The sequence below is a fragment of the Coregonus lavaretus genome (assembly GCF_964263955.1).
Source record: "Coregonus lavaretus genome assembly, chromosome: 21".
NCBI lineage: Eukaryota > Metazoa > Chordata > Actinopteri > Salmoniformes > Salmonidae > Coregonus > Coregonus lavaretus.
Window position 1 is genome coordinate 45,726,753 of NC_140008.1, and position 23,366 is coordinate 45,750,118.

At 42.3% G+C, this 23,366-nt stretch overlaps 1 protein-coding gene across 1 annotated transcript in view; it reads left to right on the top strand.

Annotated features, from left to right (window-relative positions):
* Window positions 1-23,366, top strand: part of LOC311149172 (disks large homolog 1-like) — a gene marked incomplete at both ends in the record, with an annotated part of 203,467 nt that overhangs the window by 102,727 nt on the left and 77,374 nt on the right. Inside the window, one exon of the mRNA XM_084186254.1 lies at window positions 19,355-19,660. Within this exon, the coding sequence (XP_084042380.1) occupies window positions 19,355-19,660 (306 nt within the window). The remainder of the gene's footprint in view (window positions 1-19,354; window positions 19,661-23,366) is intronic.

The following is a 23,366-nucleotide window of genomic DNA, read 5'->3' on the forward strand; positions in this document are numbered from 1 at the left end:
CACATGAGCTTGCAGTATAACTTTCTAATTCTCGTCTCATTCTTACTCCCTCTCGCCCCTTTTATGTCTTTATCTTGCTCTCTCTCTCTCTCTCTCTCTCTCTCTCTCTCTCTCTCTCTCTCTCTCTCTCTCTCTCTCTCTCTCTCTCTCTCTCTCTTCTCTTTCTCTCTCTCTCTCTCTCTCTCTCTCTCTCTCTCTCTCTCTCTCTCTCTCTCTCTCTCTCTCTCTCTCTCTCTCTCTCTCTCTCTCTCTCTCTCCCTGTCTCTCTCCATCTATCTTTCTTTCATTCTCGTTCTTGTTCAGATTCTCTTTCTCTCGTGAGTGGTGTTGTTGTGTTGTGTATGTGTGCATTACTTGACGAGAGGAAAGAGAGAGTTGTAAATAATTAAAGTAATACAGAGGGCTCTGCTCTGCAAATGTGTGTGTGTGGGGGGGTGGGGGTCAGACAGTGGTGCGACAGGTAAGAATATGTTTTTAGCTCTCTCTCACCTAGCTGAAAGGGTGAAGGGGAAGGAAAGAGAGATAGATGAGAAGGAAGTAGAGAGAGAGAGAACGAGAGGTGAGAGGTAATGAGAGAGAGAGAGAGAGGTATGTATTTAAGGCCAGCCTGTCTCTCCCTCGCTGCTGATGTTGTAATTGTTTTTGGCCACCAGATGGTGTGGCCTTGAGGATGATCAACTGACTCACTGTGTTCCTCACTTTCTCCACTTCTTCGCCTTACCTCTCTCCCTCCCTACATCCCTCCCTCTCTCCTTCTCTCTCTCCACTCCCTTGTCCATCCCTCCCATCTCTCTCTCCTTCCCCTGCCCTCACTTCTACCTTTTCTGCCTAATCTCTTGAAGTTGATGGCCTCATATAGTGTTTGTTCAATGTGTCCCATTAATCCTTCTCCTCCCTCTCCTCCCTATTTCTCTCTTCACCTTAATCTCCTTCCCTCTCTTCCGCATTCATCTGCCTCTCTCCTTTACCCTCTCTCCTGTCTGTCTTCCTCTTTCCTTGAAAGTTGAGATCGTCATTACCATGTACAGATGCAACCTTTATGTCTTGTGTCCCCCACCGTCTGTTCACCGAGGCAATGGTTGTTATGTAAGAGAGATTCCATTTTATTCCACCACTTAACTACCAGCTGGAAGCCCCCCGGTCCCCTATACACACACACACACACACACAAACACGTAAACACGTACACACACACACACACACACACACACACACACACACACACACACACACACACACCCACCAGTGGAGGCTGGTGACTTGACAGATTATGGAGGATGGGAGACCCACAGTACACTCTTAGAAAAAAAGGTTCCAAAAGAGTTATTCGGCTGTCCCCATAGGATAACCCTTTTGGGATCCATGTAGAATCCTCTTTGGAAAGGGTTCTACATGGATCCCTAAAGGGTTCTACCTGTAACCAAAAGGGTTATAACTGGAACCAAAAATAGTTATTCAAAAGGTTCTCCTATAGGGTTCTCCTATAGGGACAGCCGGAGACTCCCTTTAGGTTCTAGATAACACCTTTTTTTCTGAGTGTATAGGCACGGACTGCATGGAGACGACAAAGCATTTAAAAAAAAAAAAAAAAAAATATTTTAACCTAAAACGTTTAATAAAGACATTTATAGTAACATATTATGGGAATGAGAGGGCTACTAGTACACTCTTAGAAAAAAGGGTTCCAAAAGGGTTCTTCGGCTGTCCACATAGGAGAACCCTTTTAGGTTCCAGGTAGAACCCTTTTTGGTTCCAGGTAGAACCCTCTGTGGAAAGGGTTCTACATGGAACACAAAATAGTTCTACCTGGAACCAAAAGGGTTCTACCCACTACATTGTCGTTAGCATTAGGCTAGCGATTCTAGCAGAGAAAACTGCACTCTGGTAGTTAGCTAGCACACAGAATACATTTCTAGAACCAAGAAAACAATATATAATCAACCTCCTCCATATCCTGTAGTTTGACAAAACTAAATTGAATTGAATAATATCCTAAACATGCTCAACTAGCTATCACTATTCATGTCAATCTCAATCTATCCAACAATGTCACCAACTCACCAAGATTTTGAATCACACATACGTAGTATTAGGTTCATTCTCTGATCCTTTGATGCGAGTTCATAATGCAAAAGCTTTGATTGGTTGGAGGACGTCCTCCGGAAGTCGTCATAATTACCATGTAGGTTTATGGAAGGGGTGATGAGCACGAGCCTCCTAGGCTTTGTATTGAAGTCAATGTAGCCAGAGGAGGACAGAAAATAGCTGTCCTCCAGCTACACCATGGTGATACCCTAGAGGGTGCTGTTGACACTACTGTAGACCATTGCAAAACAGTGTGTTTTAATCAGGTATTTGGTGACATGAATATATTTAGTATAGATTTATCTAGAAATGATAACTTTTTAAATGTTTTTTAAAATTATTTTTGGTCCTCCACTTCCTTCTCTGAGGAGCCTCCACTGACCGACCACACACACACACACATACACCACACTCACTCTCAGCAGTAAATGGATAGGAGAGTGATCTATAATGACATCTCATTCACTCACAGTCACTCGCCCACTGATGGAGGAGAGTGGAGGGAGAGGAGAGGGAAAGGAAGCAGGAGGAGAGGAGAGGAGAGGAAAAGGAGAGGGAAAGGAAGAAGGGAGGAGATATAGAGAAGGAGAGGAAACGAGAGGCCTGTGTTTCGCCCATCTCTCTTCCACTGGGTAATTCATAATTCAATGCTATGTAGGATAATACTGCATAATTTAAAAGAATTCAATATATTCAAGTCTTCACAAGATACACTAACAGTACAGCCGTAGAAAGTCATAATGATCGAAGTTCTGCTTGATGAACATGCATGCTAAATGTATGGAACTCGTTGCTAATGTGTGGCTTTTTTACTAAACCATTTAGTACTTAAAATGTTATAGATTTGTCATAGTGAAGCATGTCCTCAAAATGTTATTGAATTTTACACCCAGGCTTTATGCAACGTTGACAAACTTTCCGTCCATCCTTAGCTCTCCCTCTGCATGTGGAAATAGACAAACTTCTGCAGAGTAAGAAGATGAAATTATAAACCCTGTGAGGTACAAGAGAGGAAGTTGTGCTGAGATGGACTGAACTAATGTCTTCCTTTTTTTCTGAGATGGTGGAAGATTTCACTGAGATGTCTCTCTTTGAGATGTTAGTTCTCCTTCTCTCTCTCTCTCTTTTTATATATCTTTGTCTCTATTTCTCTCTCTCTCTCCCTGGGGGTGTATCTGTGGTGGCATCACTGCTGCTCAGCACTCTGTGATCTAGATAGAAGCTGATTGGTTGACAGGCCCAGAGGAGCGATTGGGATCTCCTCACACCTGCTTCCTATCTTCTAGCTCTGTCATCAGAAAGAGAAGGACTATATACCGTGTATGTCTGTAATGGTTTTAAAGTGCTGAATACACAAACACACACACTTCTGAATACAGCTTTGTCTTGTAACTTTTATTTTCCCCCCACTCCATATACAAACTTATACATACGAACGACAACTTACAGACGCACAAAAACAATGACTACATCTCATCTGCCTAGACCCGTAGGCTCACACCCCCATCCCTAGTGCCAGCATTATTGTTTGCCACTTGGTTGCCCATGGTATTTCAATAAGAAATCATTAGATTGTTCCATTGTGTTAATGATGGTGGAATGATTTCCACGTTCTTAGTATATGTTTTTTCAAGATGAGTGATGAGAATCGTCCAGCCCATTCGGTATCTCACTACACCACCATATGCCGTGTCTTGAAATATGCAGAGAGACAGATTAAAAGTAAGTTTACATTATAATACTTCTAACAGCCAACGTTCTAGCTCCGCCCACAACTTCCGGACTTCATAGCATTCCCAGAAAGCATGGAGTATTGAGTCATTATTTGTTTTACACTTAAGACATGACTCTACCGTTGTACTGTATAATTTGTGGATTTTTTCTCTTATATAATCCAGTATATACATTAGTTTATACTGGATTAAGCGTACATTTTTTAAACTGTAATTTCGTTAGTTATGCTCCAACTTTCCCTCCATCTTGTGCCAACATCAGTTATTTATGAGTCGTTGTTCTAATAGTTAATATTTTTTCTAAGCGATTGTGAGTTGGATATGCTCTCTACAAGGTTTTATATATCTTCGCTATCATATAAACATCATTTTCGGACTCAAATAAGATTCCCTCAAGGTTACTCTGATGTCTAAAATATTTCAATTCGACATTTCGAGATATTTAACTTTTAAGTTGCATGTATTTGAAACTATCTACATTTGGAAGTCCAAAATTACCTTTTAATTCTGTCATGGAAATACATTTATTTCCTGTTACCAAGTCATTTACGGTTCCTATGCCTTTAGTTTTCCATGTGGACCAATTTATCGCTGAATTCAGAAAATATATCCAAGGATTGTTCCATAAGGTTGTGTTTTTAGGGAGTAATACTGGTTCTTGTAGAATACGTTTTATTTTCTTCCATATTGTTATAGTGTTCTTAACCATGAAGTCAATGTTCTTAGCTTTATTCTTTAAAAATAGACACGTAAAAAGATTATGGAGATGAGCATGCACTTTTTCAATATGTACCCATTGTTCCTCTTTATGGCATTTAACTATATGTCGCAAGTAAAAGCCTTGGGTAGCGAGTTGATACAATTCCATGTCTGGAAGGTTAAAACCACCCTCAGACTAAGGAAGAAGTAAAACTTTCCTTTTTATTCTATGAATTTTATTTGCCCGTATAAAGTCAGTTATGACCGAGTATACTTTTTTAAAGAATGTCTTCGGTGGGGTAAATGGTAATACCAAAAATAAAATAAATAAACTTTGGCAGGCATTCCAATCTAAAGAGGATTATTCTACCTGTAAGATTTATGGGAAGATTATTCCATTTTATTAGATCTGCTTTCATATTGTTGAGTAATGGAATAAAGTTGTCTTTATATATTTGTTGTTTGTTGTCACTTATTTAGCATCCTAAGTATTTAATATTTTTTTGTGGTCCTCTTAAAGGATTGCTGTAGAGCATGAGTTATTATTTTACTATTGCCATTATTTAGTTTTATTCCATGTAAATGTTGACTTTTGTTTATCAAAGAGGGCATTGAGTCTTCAATATTGGTCAGGTATGTAAGGAGATCATCTGCAAATAAGTTTAGTTTATATTAATGTTTACCAATGTGTTTGGGTCCTGTCTAATTCTTTCTGCAAGCGGTTCAATTGTCAGTACAAACAGGAGGGGGGAGAGTGGACATCCCTGTCTTGTGCACCTTTCTAAAGCAATTTCATCAGATAATGTATTATTTGTGTATACAGTGGTTTGCGAAAGTATTCACCCCCCTTGGCATTTTTCCTATTTTGTTGCCTTACAACCTGGAATTAAAATTGATTTTTGGGGGGGGTTGTATCATTTGATTTACACAACATGCCTACCACGTTGAAGATGCAAAATATATTTTATTGTGAAACAAACAAGAAATAAGACAAAAAAACTGAACTTGAGCATGTATAACTTTTCCCTGTATTTAGCGCCATCCATCATTCCTTCAATTCTGACCAGTTTCCCAGTCCCTGCCGATGAAAAACATCCCCACAGCATGATGCTGCCACCACCATGCTTCACTGTGGGGATGGTGTTCTCGGGGTGATGAGAGGTGTTAGGTTTGCGCCAGATATAGCGTTTTCCTTGATGGCCAAAAAGCTCAATTTTAGTCTCATCTGACCAGAGTACCTTCTTCCATATGTTTGGGGAGTCTCCCACATGCATTTTGGCGAACACCAAATGTGTTTATGATTTTTTTCTTTAAGCAATGGCTTTTTTCTGGCCACTCTTCCGTAAAGCCCAGCTCTGTGGAGTGTACGGCTTAAAGTGGTCCTATGGACAGATACTCCAATCCCCGCTGTGGAGCTTTGCAGCTCCTTCAGGGTTATCTTTGGTCTGTTTGTTGCCTCTCTGATTAATGCCCTCCTTGCATGGTCCGTGAGTTTTGGTGGGCGGCCCTCTCTTGGCAGGTTTGTTGTGGTGCCATATTCTTTCAATTGTTTAATAATGGATTTAATTGTGCTCCGTGGGATGTTCAAAGTTTCGGATATTTTTTTATAACCCAACCCTGATCTGTACTTCTGAATATATGGTAACCACTGGAGTTTTATTGGACAATAATGTCCTCCAGGCTATATGGACATCATATTGTACAATTTGCGTCTCCCTTTTTCACGGTCATGGCTAGAAAGGATCCAGCTTTTGTCATATTAACACCTTATTTGACATTTCATAGCAGATTAGGAGAATTTAGGCAGCAGGTTAGGAGAATTAGGTTAAGGTTAGGAAAAGGGTTAGGGTTAGCTAAAATGCATTTGACAATTTGAGAAAAGCTGGATGGATGCCTTTCAGCCAGGAACACTTTTTCATAGGCCTAGATTACATGGTTGCATTCAAGACAAGGTCATTTTTTCGTCTGTTGTCAGTGTCAGTAGAGTAGACCTAAGCTACCGTATTAAAAAAGATTCTACTAATTTCTCCAGTCATATAAAGTGTAGTAGAATTGCATTACATTTTTCCCGTGCAAAGGAAACATCTCTGATATAGCCTATAAACATATGCCACTACGCACATACTAATAACCTAAATTATCTCTATTCAATCTACTCACAACATTTGTAATAGTAGTCTTTTTTTTTTTTTTTTTCTGGGGGATGGATCAGCTTAATATTGCAGATAGATTGTATCTTCTATCAATGTAATTGTCTGCATCACTTCCAATCCCCCATGTTTTTTATATATATACCCCCCTTTCTTACTTTTCAACCCCGCCATCCTTTCCCTACTTGGGGTAAATTAGTAAACAACAATGCCCAGGCCTCTACTTCCAGCCTATACTTACTATCTACACCTTATGGACACAGTCAATTTTACAATAATTCTATTATATTTGTTTTTGCTCCTGAACTTCTTCTACTCTCAACCTCTCCGATCATTTTCAAGATGTCCATCCGGTTTGCTTCTATATGCCATATCTTTCTAACTGTGCTTTTTCCCAAAAGCTCCCAACATACAACCTATATACTTATTATGGACACAGTATGCTTACATTATTATTTATCTTGTTATTATTTGTTGTTATTTGTTATTAGTCCCATCCTTCAACTCCATTCAATACCTCCCATCTATCTCACACCATCCATATAGGATTTCTATTTGCCATATACATTTCAACCGTACTGTGATGTTTTACAAAAATTCTGAACCTTTCTATTCTCATTGCTTCTACAGATTGTGAATTAAAAATAAACATTTGGAATAGTAGGCTTACATTAGTCTGCAAATGTGATGATAGTGGTCCTCTGTAGCTCAGCTGGTAGAGCACGGCGCTTGTAACGCCAAGGTAGTGTGTGCTATAGGGAGAGGTTCAGTTCACTATGAGTGTGCTGCTTTGATATGCTCTTGGGTAGCAGCGGGTTGTAGTGTGAAGAGGTTTCTCTTGACTGGTGAGATCACGTCTCCCTTTCCTGGGTGACTTTCTCCTCTCCTCTGTTGTTCAGTTTGTTTGTTTGGTCAGTCCTGTCCACTGGGCTGTGTAATAAGCCCCTCCCCCTCATATTCAGTCTCTCTCTCTCTCGCTCTCTCTCTCTACCTGCTGCCCATGTTTATGTTTTGTGTGTGTGTGAGTGCACAAGTCATGGCAGAGCCTCCACTGCAGCAGGTGGAGAGGCAGTGACGGAGTGCGTGGAAACACAGGGTGAGCGAGAACACACACGGTCCCCTTGCACCCCCCCCCCCCGACCTCCTTCCCCATCCATCCCCCCGGCCCAGGGCTCTCTTTCTCTCTCCCTCCCTCCGCCACCATGGCTCTTCCCTCTCTCTCTCTCTGAGCTCATTGATCTGACTGCCTCATCGCAAAGCGCGAGTCAGCTGAGCGGAGAGTGAGTGAACGAGAGAGAGGGAGAGTGAGAGGCACAGACACAGACTTCGATAGCTGAGCTGTGAGCTGGGCTCACAGAGAGAGAACTGGGACTGCCGTGCTGTGTACGAAGTAAGGAGAGAGACGGGGGGAGACGGAAGGACAGACAGACTGACGGAGGGAGGGAGGGCGGGAGAGAAAGAGGGACTCTATGAAGACTGCCAATACCTCCGACTGCCTACGAGGATGAGGATGATGAGGATGGTGGTTGTGATGAGGAAAAGACAGGGGGAGCAGGCCGGAGGCAGGAAGAGCCGGGGCTGAAAGACCAACAGAGAGTGACAGACAGTTGTACAGAGGGCTCCTGGGGTGGGGTGGGGGGGCAGGGGGACACACAGAGAGAGAGAAACCATGATGGAGGTGCCCACACTGACAACAATATGACACCCAGCATCAAGCACTCGGATTGATTTACACCAATGTTGTGCCACTGTAAAGTAGCCTGCACCAACAGCACCATCTCGCTTATGTTCGGATGCAAGGTAGGAGACAAGCACTCACTCACTCACTCACTCACAAACACACACACTCACACACGCTGTCTGGTGATGTGGCCGAATACTCTCAGTAACATAGGGAAGCATGGATGAATGGTGGTCAGTGTTTGTTTACGTGTGTGTGGGAGAGTAAGAGGGAGATGTCTCATTGGAATGTACTATAATAGTCAGCCAAACGGGGTCTGGGTGGAATATTTGCCATTTGTGTAAAAGAGAAGAGAGAACGAGATGAAAGTAGTGAGAGAAAGAGCGAGAGAGAGGGAGAAAAAGATGGAGAGTGAGAGAGAGAGGGAGAAAGAGAAATGGAGGAAGAGTTGAGCTGTCAGGACACTGTGTTAACCCAAACAGAGCTAACACACATGCTCCTACACATGCTCCTACAGTTAGGCTGCTCAGTGTGTGAGCAGAAGGAATCACTGTGTGTGTGTGTGTGTGTGTGTGTATGTGCATGTATGTGTGTGTGTGTTTGTGTGTTAAGACCCTCATAGCTGCCTCTTTTAAGAGCACATCAAGCGTAAATAATCGGTGTGTTTCCTCTCTTTGTCTTCACACACACACAAACACACACTGGTGATGTGCTCACTTTGAGTTTAGACATGTTTTTCTGGCAACGCAAGACTGAAGCTGATTCCTGACACACTGACATATGACAGCCTGTGTGTATGTGTGCATGTGTGTGCGTGGGATTAGCTGTTTCTGAGTGTGCTGCATCAAGTCAAGCAGACACAGAGAATGTATCTCACCAAACCAAGCATGCATGTACTGTAGGATGCTTTCTATATCATAATTAACATGTCATTATACTGATGCACATATATAGCATGCTACCATGCCCTCAGTAGCTCCTCTTAAAAGCATCCAAAACAATTATTCTCAATCTTATCTGTTTTGCTGCCTTCCCATCGAACTGTCTATCTATGTTTGTGCGTGTGTGTGTTTGTGTTTGTGTGTGTGTGTTCTCCCTGTGTTGTCATCAGTTTTAGAAAACTTACACAGGAAACAAACAGCTACTTCAGCTGATTACGCAACAACCTTTTGCTCTGCTCCTCTCCTCTCCTCTGGGGGGTTCCCTACCTCCCCCTTCCTCCTCCTCACCCCTCTCACTGTCTCATGTGATAACACTCCAGCTAAAGCACTCTGGCTAAAGGCATCAGCATGGTTCAGTTCGGCTGGCAGTTCGAACCGAACGAGTGTGCTCACATATTCCCTTAAAAGACCTTCGCTTGAGAAATGAGAAAAAAGCGGCAATAGTACTGTTTGTCCATTTTGACAGGCCGTTGCCAGTATACACTTCCTTAAAATAGTCAGAATTAATCAATGATAACTCAAGAAATCTGTCATTAATTTTGATGTTTTTGCCGAGGAGATCTTAGTTGCGCAATCTAACTAAGATGTTTGGTGCAGTATTTGTCATTGAAAGAATGTGCATGACAACGAGTCGTCCCTTGTTGAATGACAACAAAGACTTTATTGAAGAATCCCAATCACAGACGAAGGGGCGTAGACTTCGGCTACCGACTTCAGCTTGCCTCTGTCAGTGTTTGAAGTGGATGTGGTGTTGGAGTCAGGCGCAGGACACAGAAGCTTAGTCCAACAGACTTTACTAGTCAGAAATATGACAATACAAAAGAACGGGCCTCAAGCAACGGAGGCGAGCGATACGCGAACAGTGCGTAAAACACGAAATATAAGCGATGCGCAAACAGTGTGTCAATACACTTAAATACACCAGAGCAAAATCCAAAACCCCAACGGACAGGCGGACAACAACACACAACTACAAACAAAACCAAAGGAAACTTATATATATAATCAATAAGTGATAAGACACAGGTGCACCAAACAGACAAAACCAAACAAACATAGAGAACATCAAACGGTAGCAGCTAGTACTCCGGGGACGACGAACGCCGAAGCCTGCCCGAACAAGGAGGAGGAGCAGTCTCGGCGGAATTCGTGACAGCCTCGAAGAAATGTAATGTGCCCGGACTGCAGAAAAAACCCTTACCGAAGACGAAAACAAACAGAAATGTCACAATGTCGTCATAATATATGCACAAACTATTCCGAACTGTTTCGGCTGGGAAGCATGCGGACGCCTTAACACACTTGCCTCGCTCTGCACTGGAGAAAATGACCTCTCATAAGTGTTAGTAGGAAGGCAGGCCAGTACAGTGGACTGGTGATTATATTTATGTGAGTCTAACTCTTTGTTTCCCAACTGTTTCAGTGAAGAAAGGACCAATTCAGTGAGATGTGGTTGTTAGTCTTGGCCTCTGAAAGTTTTTCATCTCTCTAATCTAACTGATTCAGGGCATCCTGAGGGTAGAGCTGAGCAAGGCAGTGTAGTGGAGAGCAGAGCAGAGTACATGTTCATGTAATGTTCTGTAAGTAATTGGCTGCAGGGTTGGTGTATGTATATGGGAAGGCTCAGGCTGGGTTGGTGTATTTTTTATGTTTTTATTTTACCTTTATTTAACTAGGCAAGTCAGTTAAGAACAAATTCTTATATATATATTTACAATGACGGCCTACACCGGCAAACCCGGACGACTCTGGGCCAATTGTGCGCCGCCCTATGGGACTCCCAATCACGGCCGGTTGTGATACAGCCTGGAAGGCTAAGGCTGGGAGTTTGGCTGTCAAAGGAAACGTCAATCATGGGAGAGGGAGAGACTGTTAGTGGCTGCAGTTTACCTGAATATGGTACTGCTGAAGACAAGTAACATAATGAATAGACAAGGCGAGAGACGAAACTCCTATGTCTGGGTGTCCTCTGTCTGCTGCTTGAGGTTTCGAAATAAATCCAAATGATTCAGTGACTGAGGGTTTACTCTTCTCTATTTCAATCCTCTCATCCTCCTCTTCCTCCTCCCGCTGTCAGTATGCAGGGAGATTGGGAGGGGAGCTACTGCTCAGAGCGAACAGAGCTGGAGATGAAGAACAAAGCAGAGAGACGAGACAGTTCGATCCATTGCCCATTTCTTCCCTTCCACCGACTCCTCCATAGCTCTACAGGAAACATACTGAGGCCTTTCACTGAAACCAACTTACTGAACTGGGGTGTATGCAGAAAGAAGCTGTGTGTGCCTGCGTCAGTGCATACGTGTGTGCGTACGCGTGTGTGTATGTGCATACGCATGTATGTGTGTGTGTGCATCATGTGCATTGTGTGTGTGTGATGCATATTGAGTACTCTGACTGCCCAGGCAGTCTTTAACCCACATCAAACAGCTCCGGTTCGATGCAGCCGTTATCCATCAAAGCAGCTGTGACATGTGGAGGGACTGACTGACTGCGCTGCTCTTTTAGCGTCTCTGGGCTTCCGTAATGAGCCACACACCAGATGCTGCTAATCCTCTCATTCGCTCATCTTCTCCTTCTCCATCCATCTTCACTTTCCCTCCTATCCACTCCTTTCTCCGGATTTCTCTCACTCACTTGTATTGCGTGCTGTACCTCAAGGCCCGGAGATTAATACTACCCGTGGTCGTACAAAAAAGCCATACATACACCTATGTTTGAGTGGGAGGCTCAAGCTCTTCTGGCAATTAGTGTAAGGACTGGGGCAGACATGATGTGTGAGGTTTTGAGTCGTTGTGCCAGGGCTGGGCAGGGACGATTTGGGCTGCGTGACTGGAGATTGAGGGAGAGGAGAGATAGGGCTTCAGTACCCTTCTGGCTATGGGACGCCTCCCTCAGCCCTCTCTCGCTCCCTCAGCCCTCTCTCTCTCTCTCTCTCTCTCTAACTCTCTCTCTCTCTCTCTCTCTCTCTCTCTCTCACACACACACACACGTGCACACGTGCACACCCTGCCTCATTTCTGCCCCCGCCTCTCACACACACAGTCACACAGCCTGGCTAAGCCGGTCACGGCATAGCAAGCCCAGTCAGACTCACGAAGGACAGAATAGAAATGGTACGTCTGTTTGCAGCCTGCTCAGTCTGTGTCATTGTTTGCTAAAGCTACAACCTGAGAGCATCTGAGTGGGTGGTTAGCTATTTGACAGGATACAACATGGCAGGTTGTACCACTCTGCCATTGCACACTCATGGCATGCTGAGGGAACTGTACAGTACGGTAGGTAGGCCCATCAGATGGCAGCTACACTATATATACAAAAGTATGTGGACACCCGTTCAAATTTGTGGATCTGGCTGTTTCAGCCACACCCGTTGCAATCTCCATAGACAAACATTGGCAGTAGAATGGGCTTAATGAAGAGCTCAGTGACTTTCAATGTGGGACCGTCATTGGATGCCACCTTTCCAACAAGTCAGCTAGAGCAGCCCCGGTCAACTGTAAGTGCTGTTATTGTGAAGTGGAAACGTCTAGGAGCAACAACGGCTCAGCCGCGAAGTGGTAGGCCACACAAGCTCGCAGAACGGGATTGCCGAGTGCTGAAGTGTGTAAAAATGGTCTGTCCTCGGTTGTAAAACTCACTACTGAGTTCCAAACTGCCTTTGAAAGCAACATCAGCACAATAACTGTTCGTCGGGAGTTGTTCACTTAAGGACCAAAGGATTGACAGCCGTCCCATATAGATTGCAAAATAGTTTTTTGACGTACCGATCCCATGGCATAGTGTTTATGAACTGACACGCAAAACGACACCGGATTCAAAAATTAGAATCTTTCAATTTAAATTATTATATAAAATTCTTGCTACCAATAGAATGTTATTTATATGGGGGATACAATCTTCCCAGCTCTGCAGATTTTGCTGTGAAGAGACAGAATCATTAGATCATTTGTTTTGGTTGTCCATTTGTAGCTTGTTTTTGGACACAGGTCCAGGAATGGCTAAAGGATTGCAATATTTACCTGGAGCTAACCCTGCAGATAGCATTACTGGGTGATCTGAAAAGTCATAGTCAATCGATAAATAATATAATAATACTTTTAGCAAAAATGTTTATTTTTAATTCACAATCTGTAGAAGCAATGAGAATAGAAAGGTTCAGAACATTTGTAAAACATCACAGTACAGTTGAAATATATATGGCAAATAGAAATCCTATATGGATGGTGTTAAGAGATAGATGGGAGGTGTTGAATGGAGTTGAAGGATGGGACTAATAACAACAAACAATAACAAGATAACTAATAATGTAGGCATACTGTGTCCATAATAAGTATATAGGTTGTATGTTGGGAGCTTTTTGGAAAAAGCACAGTTAGAAAGATATGGCATATAGAAGCAAACCGGATGGACATCATGAAAATGATCGGAGAGGTTGAGAGTAGAAGAAGTTCAGGAGCAAAAAAAATAATAATATATATATATATATATATATATATATATATATATATATATATATATATATATATATATATAATATAATTAATAATATAATTAATGTAAAATTAACTGTGTCCATAAGGTGTAGATAGTAAGTATAGACCGGAAGTAGAGGCCTGGGCATTGTTGTTCACTAATTTACTCCAAGTAGGTAAAGGATGGCGGGGTTGAAAAGTAATAAAGGGGAGTATATATATAAGAAAAAAAATAAGAAAAAATACAAAAATAATAATATTGTGCGCCGCCCCATGGGTCTCCCGGTTGCGGCCGGCTACGACAGAGCCTGGATTTGAACCAGGATCTCTAGTGGCACAGCTAGCACTGCGATGCAGTGCCTTAGACCACTGCACCACTCGGGAGAGATTACATATGCACACACTCTTTCACACACAGATGTACAGTCTAACACAGTGGTATTTCAACTTTTTCAGCGGGGACACCCCATCCCATATCTCTTCCACACAACCTTAAAATCGGCAAATTTAGATTTTTACATCAACAAATAACCTTCAATTAATTACATTTTCATCGCTCTTATTAAAATTAAGAGAACCAATGAATACATTTACTCAATAACATTTTATTGTTCAATGTTTTTTTTATTATACTTTTTTATGTGGATAAAGATTAAGCAGAATGTGTACAGCTCAACTGAGCAGACACATTCCCATTAGAACATCAAAGTAATTTAGCAGTAGTACATATCCCAGACCTAATGTATTGTGTCTTTGTGGAGTGTGTGAATACATCAGGGCATATTACTGCTGTTTGGGCCCTCTGCTCTAAACCGGATTAGTGCTGTGGGCTCACTGAGTCTTATTTTGGGTGATTGACAGGGCAGGGAGGAGGGGAGAAGAGGAAACTGGAATGGGTTGAACCAGGAAGCTAATCTAATACTTCTTCTTACTCCCTCTACCATTTGTATACTCTTTGCCTAATGGCATTTGTTGGATGGCCATGTTCACATTGCTTTTGAATGTTCTCACAATCAAATGGGAGCCAGCCAAAATGGTTCTGATTGGTTTTTTTCTTTAATAGCTGGCATAGCTAATCTGTACAGTAGCTGTATGTCTGTGGTCCATCTAAGCACAAGTGGTGTTGATTTTGTTAGAGTGCCCTCTGCTGACCCCTAAGAAGCCACAGCAGCCTTCTGAAGGGTCAGTAGGTTAAAGGTCAGACAGAGTGGACAAACCGCAGTAGGAGAGGGATGGGATGGCACGTACTCCCTGAGGCTGGCAGCTGAGTTGACAAACTGACTGCGTTAGAGTGTGTATGTTAGGGATGGGCATTTTAAATAATTTCACTATTTTAAATAATTTCATAAAATCTTTTGGGATATCCGGATAGTTGAAAAACGTGTTTTTTATAACTTTGCTTAAACTTGGACACTTGTTTGCTGCGCAACCGGCGCAACTCGGGAGAGACGGTGCGTGCTGCATAATGGTGGGGGATGGGAAGGGGCGAGTGGTGTGTGTGACACAGGAGGGATAGAGAGAAAAAGTAGCCACTGACTCATTTACATTTACATTTTAGTCATTTAGCAGACGCTCTTATCCAGAGCGACTTACAGTTAGTGAATACATTTTAATTTTTTCATACTGGCCCCCCGTGGGAATCGAACCCACAACCCTGACGGACTCCTGCTACAAACTTGTAAATGCAATAGGTTATCTACACTACATGACCAAAAGTATGTGTACACCTGCTTGTCGAACATCTCATTCCAAAATCATGGGCTTTAATATGGAGTTGGTGCCCCCTTTGCTGCTATAACAGCCTCCACTCTTCTGGGAAGGCTTTCCACTAGATGTTGGAACATTGCTGTTTGGACTTGCTTCCATTCAGACACAAGAGCATTAGTGAGGTCGGGCACTGATGTTGGGCGATTAGGCCTGGCTCGCAGTCGGCATTCCAATTCATCCCAAAGGTGTTTCGATGGGGTTGAGGTCAGGGCTCTGTGCAGGCCAGTCAAGTTCTTCCACACCGATCTCGACAGACCATTTCTGTATGTACCTCGCTTTGTGAACAGGGGCATTGTCATGCTGAAACAGGAAAGGGCATTCCCCAAACTGTTGCCACTAAGTTGGAAGCAGAGAATCGTCTAGAATGTCGTTGTATGTTGTAGCGTTAAGATTTCCCTTCACTGGAACTAAGGGGGTTAGCCCGAACCATGAAAAACAGCCCCAGACCATTATTCCTCCTCCACCAAACTTTACAGTTGGCACTATGCATTGGGGCAGGTAGCGTTCTCCTGGCATCCGCCAAACCCAGATTCGTCCGTCGGACTGCCAGATGGTGAAGCGTGATTCATCACTCCAGAGAACACGTTTCCACTGCTCCAGAGTCCAATGGCGGCGAGCTTTACACCACTCCAGCCGTCGCTTTGCATTGCGCATGGTGTTCTTAGGCTTGTGTGCCTGCTCGGCCATGAAAACCCATTTCATGAAGCTCCCGACGAACAGTTTGTGTGCTGACGTTGCTTCCAGAGGCAGTTTGGAACTCGGTAGTGACTGTTGCAACCGAAGAAAATACGATTTTTACGCGCTTCAGCACTCGGCGGTCCCGTTCTGTGTGACGAACTGACTTGTTGGAAAGGTGGCATTCTATGACGGTGCCACGTTGAAAGCCACTGAGCTCTTCAGTAAGGACATTCTGCTGACAATGTTTGTCTATGGAGATTGCATGGCTTCATGCTCAATTTTATACACCTGTCAGCAATGGGTGTGGCTGAAATAGCCAAATCCACTAATTTGAAGGTACTTGTGTATATATCTTTACTATCTTTACTGCATCAAATGATGTGAATAAGCTAAGATAGTAAAGATAGCCAGATATTAGCTAGCCAGCTACCAAGGCTAGTTGAGGGTATTTTGCTGCTCTCCCCATCCTTGTCTACAACAACTCCATTCAGATTAAACAACAGCCTACCTGTCGGTTGCTCGTTGTAGCCTACTCCTATTCATTTAGCTAACTGAATTCCGTAATTGTAATCCATCTTGCATTGATTAGATATCTCCCACTTCACATTAACAAGAAGCTACATGCGTGAAACCTGTGTAGGCTATACGGTGTGTCTTTTTAGTGGCGCACGTCATAAAAACTAAATTCAAAAGCTTGTTTTCTTAAATTAAGAATGTAAAATGTCATGATATATCCTTGTGTGTAGCAATGTCACATAGATCATTGTATTTAATTGAGACAAAGCCTTTTCATTGCAAAGAAAACAATTATTTGAATAACCGTGCCCATCCCTAGCGTGTGTGAGTGTATGTGTGTTTGCGTGTGTGGGACTGTGTGTCATGAATTGCTGATTTTGTTATTGTTCCTGGAGCATTGTTCACATGTTTCTCATGGAGGTAGGATGTACAGCAGGGATGTTGAACACTGTTATAGTTAGTTTGTTAGTTAGTTAACGTGTTGAGCAGCCCAATCACAGTCCAAGGCCCAGCCTGCTGCTGAGAGCAGAGTTTCATTGGAGAGCGTGGCAGATTGGTGTCAGTGTGATGGCCCAGTGTGATGGCACAGGGAGAGAGAGTGTGCATCGTGTGCATATTGAGTACTCTGACCGCCCAGGCAGTCTTTAAACCACATCAAACAGCTTTGGTTCGATGCAGCCATTATCCATCAAAGCAGCTGTCAGGGCTCGTTAAACCATTCCAGTCCACTCCTAAAGTAGAGCACTTCAAACCAGTCCAGTCCGGTCCAGTACACTCCCAAAACAGGCCAGGGTTCTTTAAACCAGTGTAGTCCAGTCCAGTACACTCCCAAAGTAGAGCACTTCAAACCACTGCCGTAGCCCTTTACACTCATGGGTTGAAAATGTCAGATTTGGTCACTGATAAGCACCTAAATTAGAATGCAGTGGCTGTACAGTAACTGTAGTGGCTTTACAGCGCTGTATGGGATTTAATTGACAGCTTTCTAAACATGTTCACCAGTCGAATAAGAAGATGCCTCCATCTCTCCCGCTAATTGGGCTACTTTTGCAAAATGTTTGTTGTCTGAGAGAGGGGGACGCTGTAAATCAAGAGGACTCGATGTGTTCTTTAAGTGCAAATGTGCACTTCATTTAATTTGATGCATTTCCATAATATAAAACTCATGTCATTTACAGTATCAACGTTTATTATCCCTGTTTGATGTACAGTACAAGGATGACATGCTGTCATACCTTGGGTTGTTCTGAACAGAATGAGCTTATGTTTGTCATTGTGAAGAAAATTAGCTGCGGAACACGCACCTGAATGCACTCATGAATCCGTTCTATGCGCACCAAAATTACAATTTGTTTCTCTGAAGTGCCTTCTGAAAGCCTAACACTGTAAGATCGTATTTTATAACTTAGCTAGTCATGTTGGCAATAGAATAAGCTTTCAAATGATAATTGTGATTTATAATGGACTGTTTTTGATGGTTGGGATGCAGGGCTATGTTTCAAACAAAAAAATACAAGTGTGCTTATTAAAAAAAAAAAAACTAATAGTTAAAGGCTTTTTTCTTGAGTCATAAAAGTGCATTGAAATTATTTAGTAACTGTGCACACTTTGGAGAGATGTGTGGCCACTTGGAGACACCAGTTATTGACAAATGCTGCGAAAAGAGTGTTATGTTTGGATTCAGTTGTGTCCTAACCTTTTGTTCGGATAATTTCACCATAATCTCCAAAGTGCTCCCCTTCAATTGCCACCATGGTTATGCATATGCTTCTCATATTTCTTCTGTTTGAAACATTTCAATTTGGCAATATTCATATAGGCCAATTCCCAAGAGTGTAAATGGTTAAGAACTGCAATATTGCTGGTTTCCATTTCTCCCTGGTAGTTAATTCATTGTCCAATCACTGGTCACTGATTGCCCAGAGAGTCCAAACAACTTTTTTCCATGGTCTGAATAAGTCCCACTACCTGTCTGGTAGTGGCCCAGACCAGTCCTTACCTCCTGCCATGTAGCGGTGCTGTGTTGGTTGATTGGGTGGGTCTGTGCTGTCCCAGTGAGAGGCAGTGGTCAAAGTGAAAGGGAAGGGTTTTAGATGTGATCATGCTGTGTATTTTCTCAGCAACATTCTTTTATTATTATTTATTATAGCTATATCATCATGGAACAATGGGAAACACTTATAAAGCTGTTACGTCCACACTGGGTCTACACCTGTGTAGCTCAGTTGGTATAGCATGGCGCTTGCAACGCCAGGGTTGTGGGTTCGATTCCCACGGGGGACCAGTATGAAAATATATGCACTCACTAACTGTAAGTCGCTCTGGATAAGAGTGTCTGCTAAAATGACTAAAACAAACCTGGCTGGCCTACAGATAAATACAACCCCCCCCCCCCCCACACACACACAGCGCAATGGAACAAAGTCTGTTTGATCTTCATACAGTTCTAGCTGAGTGACACTAAGCCCATTTAGAAGTGTTTAGTCCTCTTCCACTGTGACCTGAAAACTAACAGAAACCTCTCCTTCTTTCCCCTTCACTTCTCTATTTTATCTCTGCCTTTCCCTCCCTTTTCTATCTCTTCTTTTCCTCTCACTATCCCATCTCTTGCCCCCTCATCTACCCTCTACAGAAGTACAGGATTCAGGATGAAGATGGCTCAAACCCCCAGCAGGACCAAGGTCAGTCCCAGGCCTGTCCTCAGCACCCCTACCCTGGCTTGGAGGGCAGAGAGAGGGAGCTGCCGGGTAGCCACCACGGGACCCTCCGCAGCCACCATGGAACCCTGGACGGGCACCACCAGAGCAGGGGAGAGCGAGAGGGCAGGGAGGGCAGGGGGGAGGGACGGCCAGAGCTGGTCCAGGTATCAGAGAAGAACCTGTCCCGAATAGAGTACGTCCACGGATACGTCTCCCATGCACACATCTCCCCTATGAAGGTAGGACACAGCTATGTACATTTGTGCAATGTCAACAGAGAGAAACATGCAGTACATGCTTGCATGCACATGAAAGTGAAACGTATCCTTTGTTGATGTACTGTGTGACCCTGCTCCCCCTCTGTCCACTTCTTCTTTCTCTATCTGGTCTCCACTTTCCTATTTACACACACACTGTACCTTATCGCACACTCTTTGCACACACTCATACACAATATCATAATGGAATCCCCCTGCAGTGCTTGCATCAACACACAAAGCATTAGAGGAATGAGAAATTCTTCCATGACTGTTTAAATACATCTCAATGTTTGCATAGTCTCCAGCCAGCAAACCGGGAACATTGCCAGAATATTAGCTAAGATTCTAGTTAGCGTTTTATCTAACATTAGGATGATAACATCCCAAAAACATTCAAATAATGTTTTTGACAACAATATATTACTAAATTAAATATCCTCTACAACAACCACCACGGAATATTCTCAAAAAGTTCTCATTAGGTTTCCAGGTAATGTAATAGCACAATGTAACACTAATGTTTTCCCAGCCAACAAAAATTGGTTCTGTGAAAGTTCCTAGAATATGTGTTAAATTATGGCAACTGTTCTCATCACAAAAAACGTCCAGTCGTGCTAATGATTATACAATGTTTGTATAAAACATTTGTGTGATGTTGCAATTACATTCCCAGAACACCTTTTGTCTGTTCTTTAAACGTTTTCAGAATGTTTCATTAGGTTGTGGGAACAGTCTGGTGGGAACATTGTGGGACATCACAAAATATATGTTCCCAAAACACACAAAAACTGTCCAATTGTGCGGATGATTATACAATGTTTATTTTAGGGTGCAAAAAACATTCACCTGATGTAACAACAACGTTCCCAGAACACATTTTTTCTGTTCTTTAAAGGGTCCTGAAATGTTTCATTCGGTTGTAGGAACAGTCTGGTGGGAACATTGTGGGGACATTACGAAAGATATGTTCACAAAACACAAAAACTGTCCAGTTGTGCTGACATTCAGATATTGTTTGTATCAGAGTGCATAAAAACATTGCTTTTATGTTGCAAGAATGTTGACAGAACAGCCTTTCTGAGTTCATTAAAGGTTCCCAGAACATTAATTAGGTTGTGGGAACAGTATGAGAGATTGGTTCCCAAAACACAAAATATGCTCAGTTACATTCGTATAATGTTTAAGTTAGGTTGCACAGGACATTCCCTTAATGTTGCAAGAATATTCTTGTGATATTGAGAAAGGTTGCACAGAACATTCCCACAATGTTGCATAATGTTCCACAATTTCCAAATAAGTCAATTTTTATGACATTCATATCATATTTGTTTTAGGTTTAACATAATATTCCATTGATGTTCACGATATATACATTTTACTTGTCTTGGAGGTCCATTTAGAAAATGTTTTACATAATATTACCACAACATTCTCAGCATGCAAATTTGTAGCTCCTTAAAGCAGACTGGAATACATGTACACCCCACTATGTTTCTCTCCAGATTTAATGGAAATTCACATTTGAGGATTGTATTGTAGTCCCACCACAAGGTGTGATAGACACACAACATTTTATTCATATGAACAGCATTTAATCATATAAACACAACCATATTTTTGACACTTTATATGTTGACAATCTGCACATCTCGGGTTTGAACCGGCAATGTTTGGTTCCCAAGACAGGTCTTTTGTCCTTTGTGCCACCAGGGAAGCTATCTTACAGCTTAATTTTTCAGTAGCCATAGCAGTACGGACAATCAGGAACTCCATATTTCCGTTTTAGCCTTCTTAGACATAACTATCCCAAGGACATACTGGTAACTGGGTTATTCACCATCACTTCACCCATCCTCTCTATATGCTGCATACTTCTGGGCCCATATTTCCAAGGTATCCAAGACTGAGTGCTGATCTAGGATAATTTTTGCTTTTCAGATCTGGCTTAGGAACCAAACATTGCAGGCTCAAACCCCACATATGTAGATTCTATGAAGTGTAAAAAATATGGTTGTGTCTATATGATTAAATTCTGTTCAAATGTCCTATGAATCAGTGACGTGTGGTCAGGTCTGAGGCCAGGTGTGATAGCGTGAAAAAAAATGGGGTAACCAAATCATGGGCTGGTGCCACAAACTGAAAAACTTAGTGGCACCAGTGCCACCAGGGGAAAATGTTAGCCTGGAGCCCTGCTACAAGGGGAATGTCCTCTGTATGGACAAGTTTTATATTGTAGTGGACAAAGATGAGAAGAATGTTGGCGCGGCCAAATGCAAGCTACTGTACAACTCGCTATTCAGGTAGGATGCAATTATGGAAAATTAATTTATCAATGTTTTCTTATTTATAATAATTTGTTTTATCATTATTATACTGTATATCATTGTTATTATTGTAGGCATATTCATTCAAGCGTAACTACCAAAAGGCGGCAAATGACGTGTGACGTCCATAGGCAGGAGTAAGCTCTGCCTATCCTCCTGCCTATCACATGACTTTTTTCACGCCAAAACACACACACATTTATTATTTGAGTGCAATGAAAATGAATGGGACATATTGACACATGAAAGGCAGCGAAGCTCTCTGCCTGCGAGAGAAAGGCACACGGTGAGGCTGCCTTTCCCCTGGCCTCCGTGCGCATTTTTTACCATATCACCGACATTTCGGGGAGTACTAAATCAGAAATCGATTTTATCATGCAGAAAAAACATGAAGGTGACAAAATTATTATTGATGAAATTAATATTCATTTATTTTTCACGTCACTGCTATGAATGAAATAATGTGCAAATTGTCAACATACAGTACCAGTCAAAAGTTTGGACACACCTACTCATTCAGGGGTTTTTCTTTATTTTTACTATTTTCTACATTGTAGAATATTAGTGAAGACATCAAAACTATGAAATAACACATATCGAATCATGTACTAACCAAAAAAGTGTTTAACAAATCAAAATATATTTTAGATTTTAGATTCTTCAAAGTAGCCACCTTTTGCCTTGATGACAGCTTTGCACACTATTGGCATTCTCTCAACCAGCTTCACCTGGAATGCTTTTCCAACAGTCTTGAAGGAGTTCCCACATATGCTGAGCACTTGTTGGCTACTTTTCCTTCACTCTGCTGTCCAACTCATCCCAAACCATCTCAATTGGTTTGAGGTCGGGTGATTGTGGAGGCCAGGTCATCTGATGCAGCACTCATCACTCTCCTTCTTGGTCAAATAGCCCTTACACAGCCTGGAGGTGTGTTTTGGGTCATTGTCCTGTTGAAAAACAAATGATAGTCCCATTAAACACAAACCAAATGGGATGGCGTATTGCTGCAGAATGCTATGGTAGTCATGCAGGTTAAGTGCGCCTTGAATTCTAAATAAATCACTGACAGTGTTACCAGCAAAGCACCCCCACACCATCACACCTCCTCCTCCATTCTTCACGGTGGGAACCACACATGCAGTGATCATCCGTTCACCTACTCTGCGTCTCACAAAGACACGGCGGTTGGAACAAAAAATCTCATATTTGGACTCATCAGACCAAAGGACAGATTTCCACCAGTCTAATGTCCATTACTTGTGTTTCTTGGCCCCAGCAAGTCTCTTCTTATTATTGGTGTCCTTTAATGGTGGTTTCTATTATATGGCAATTTGACCATGAAGGCCTGATTCACACAGTCT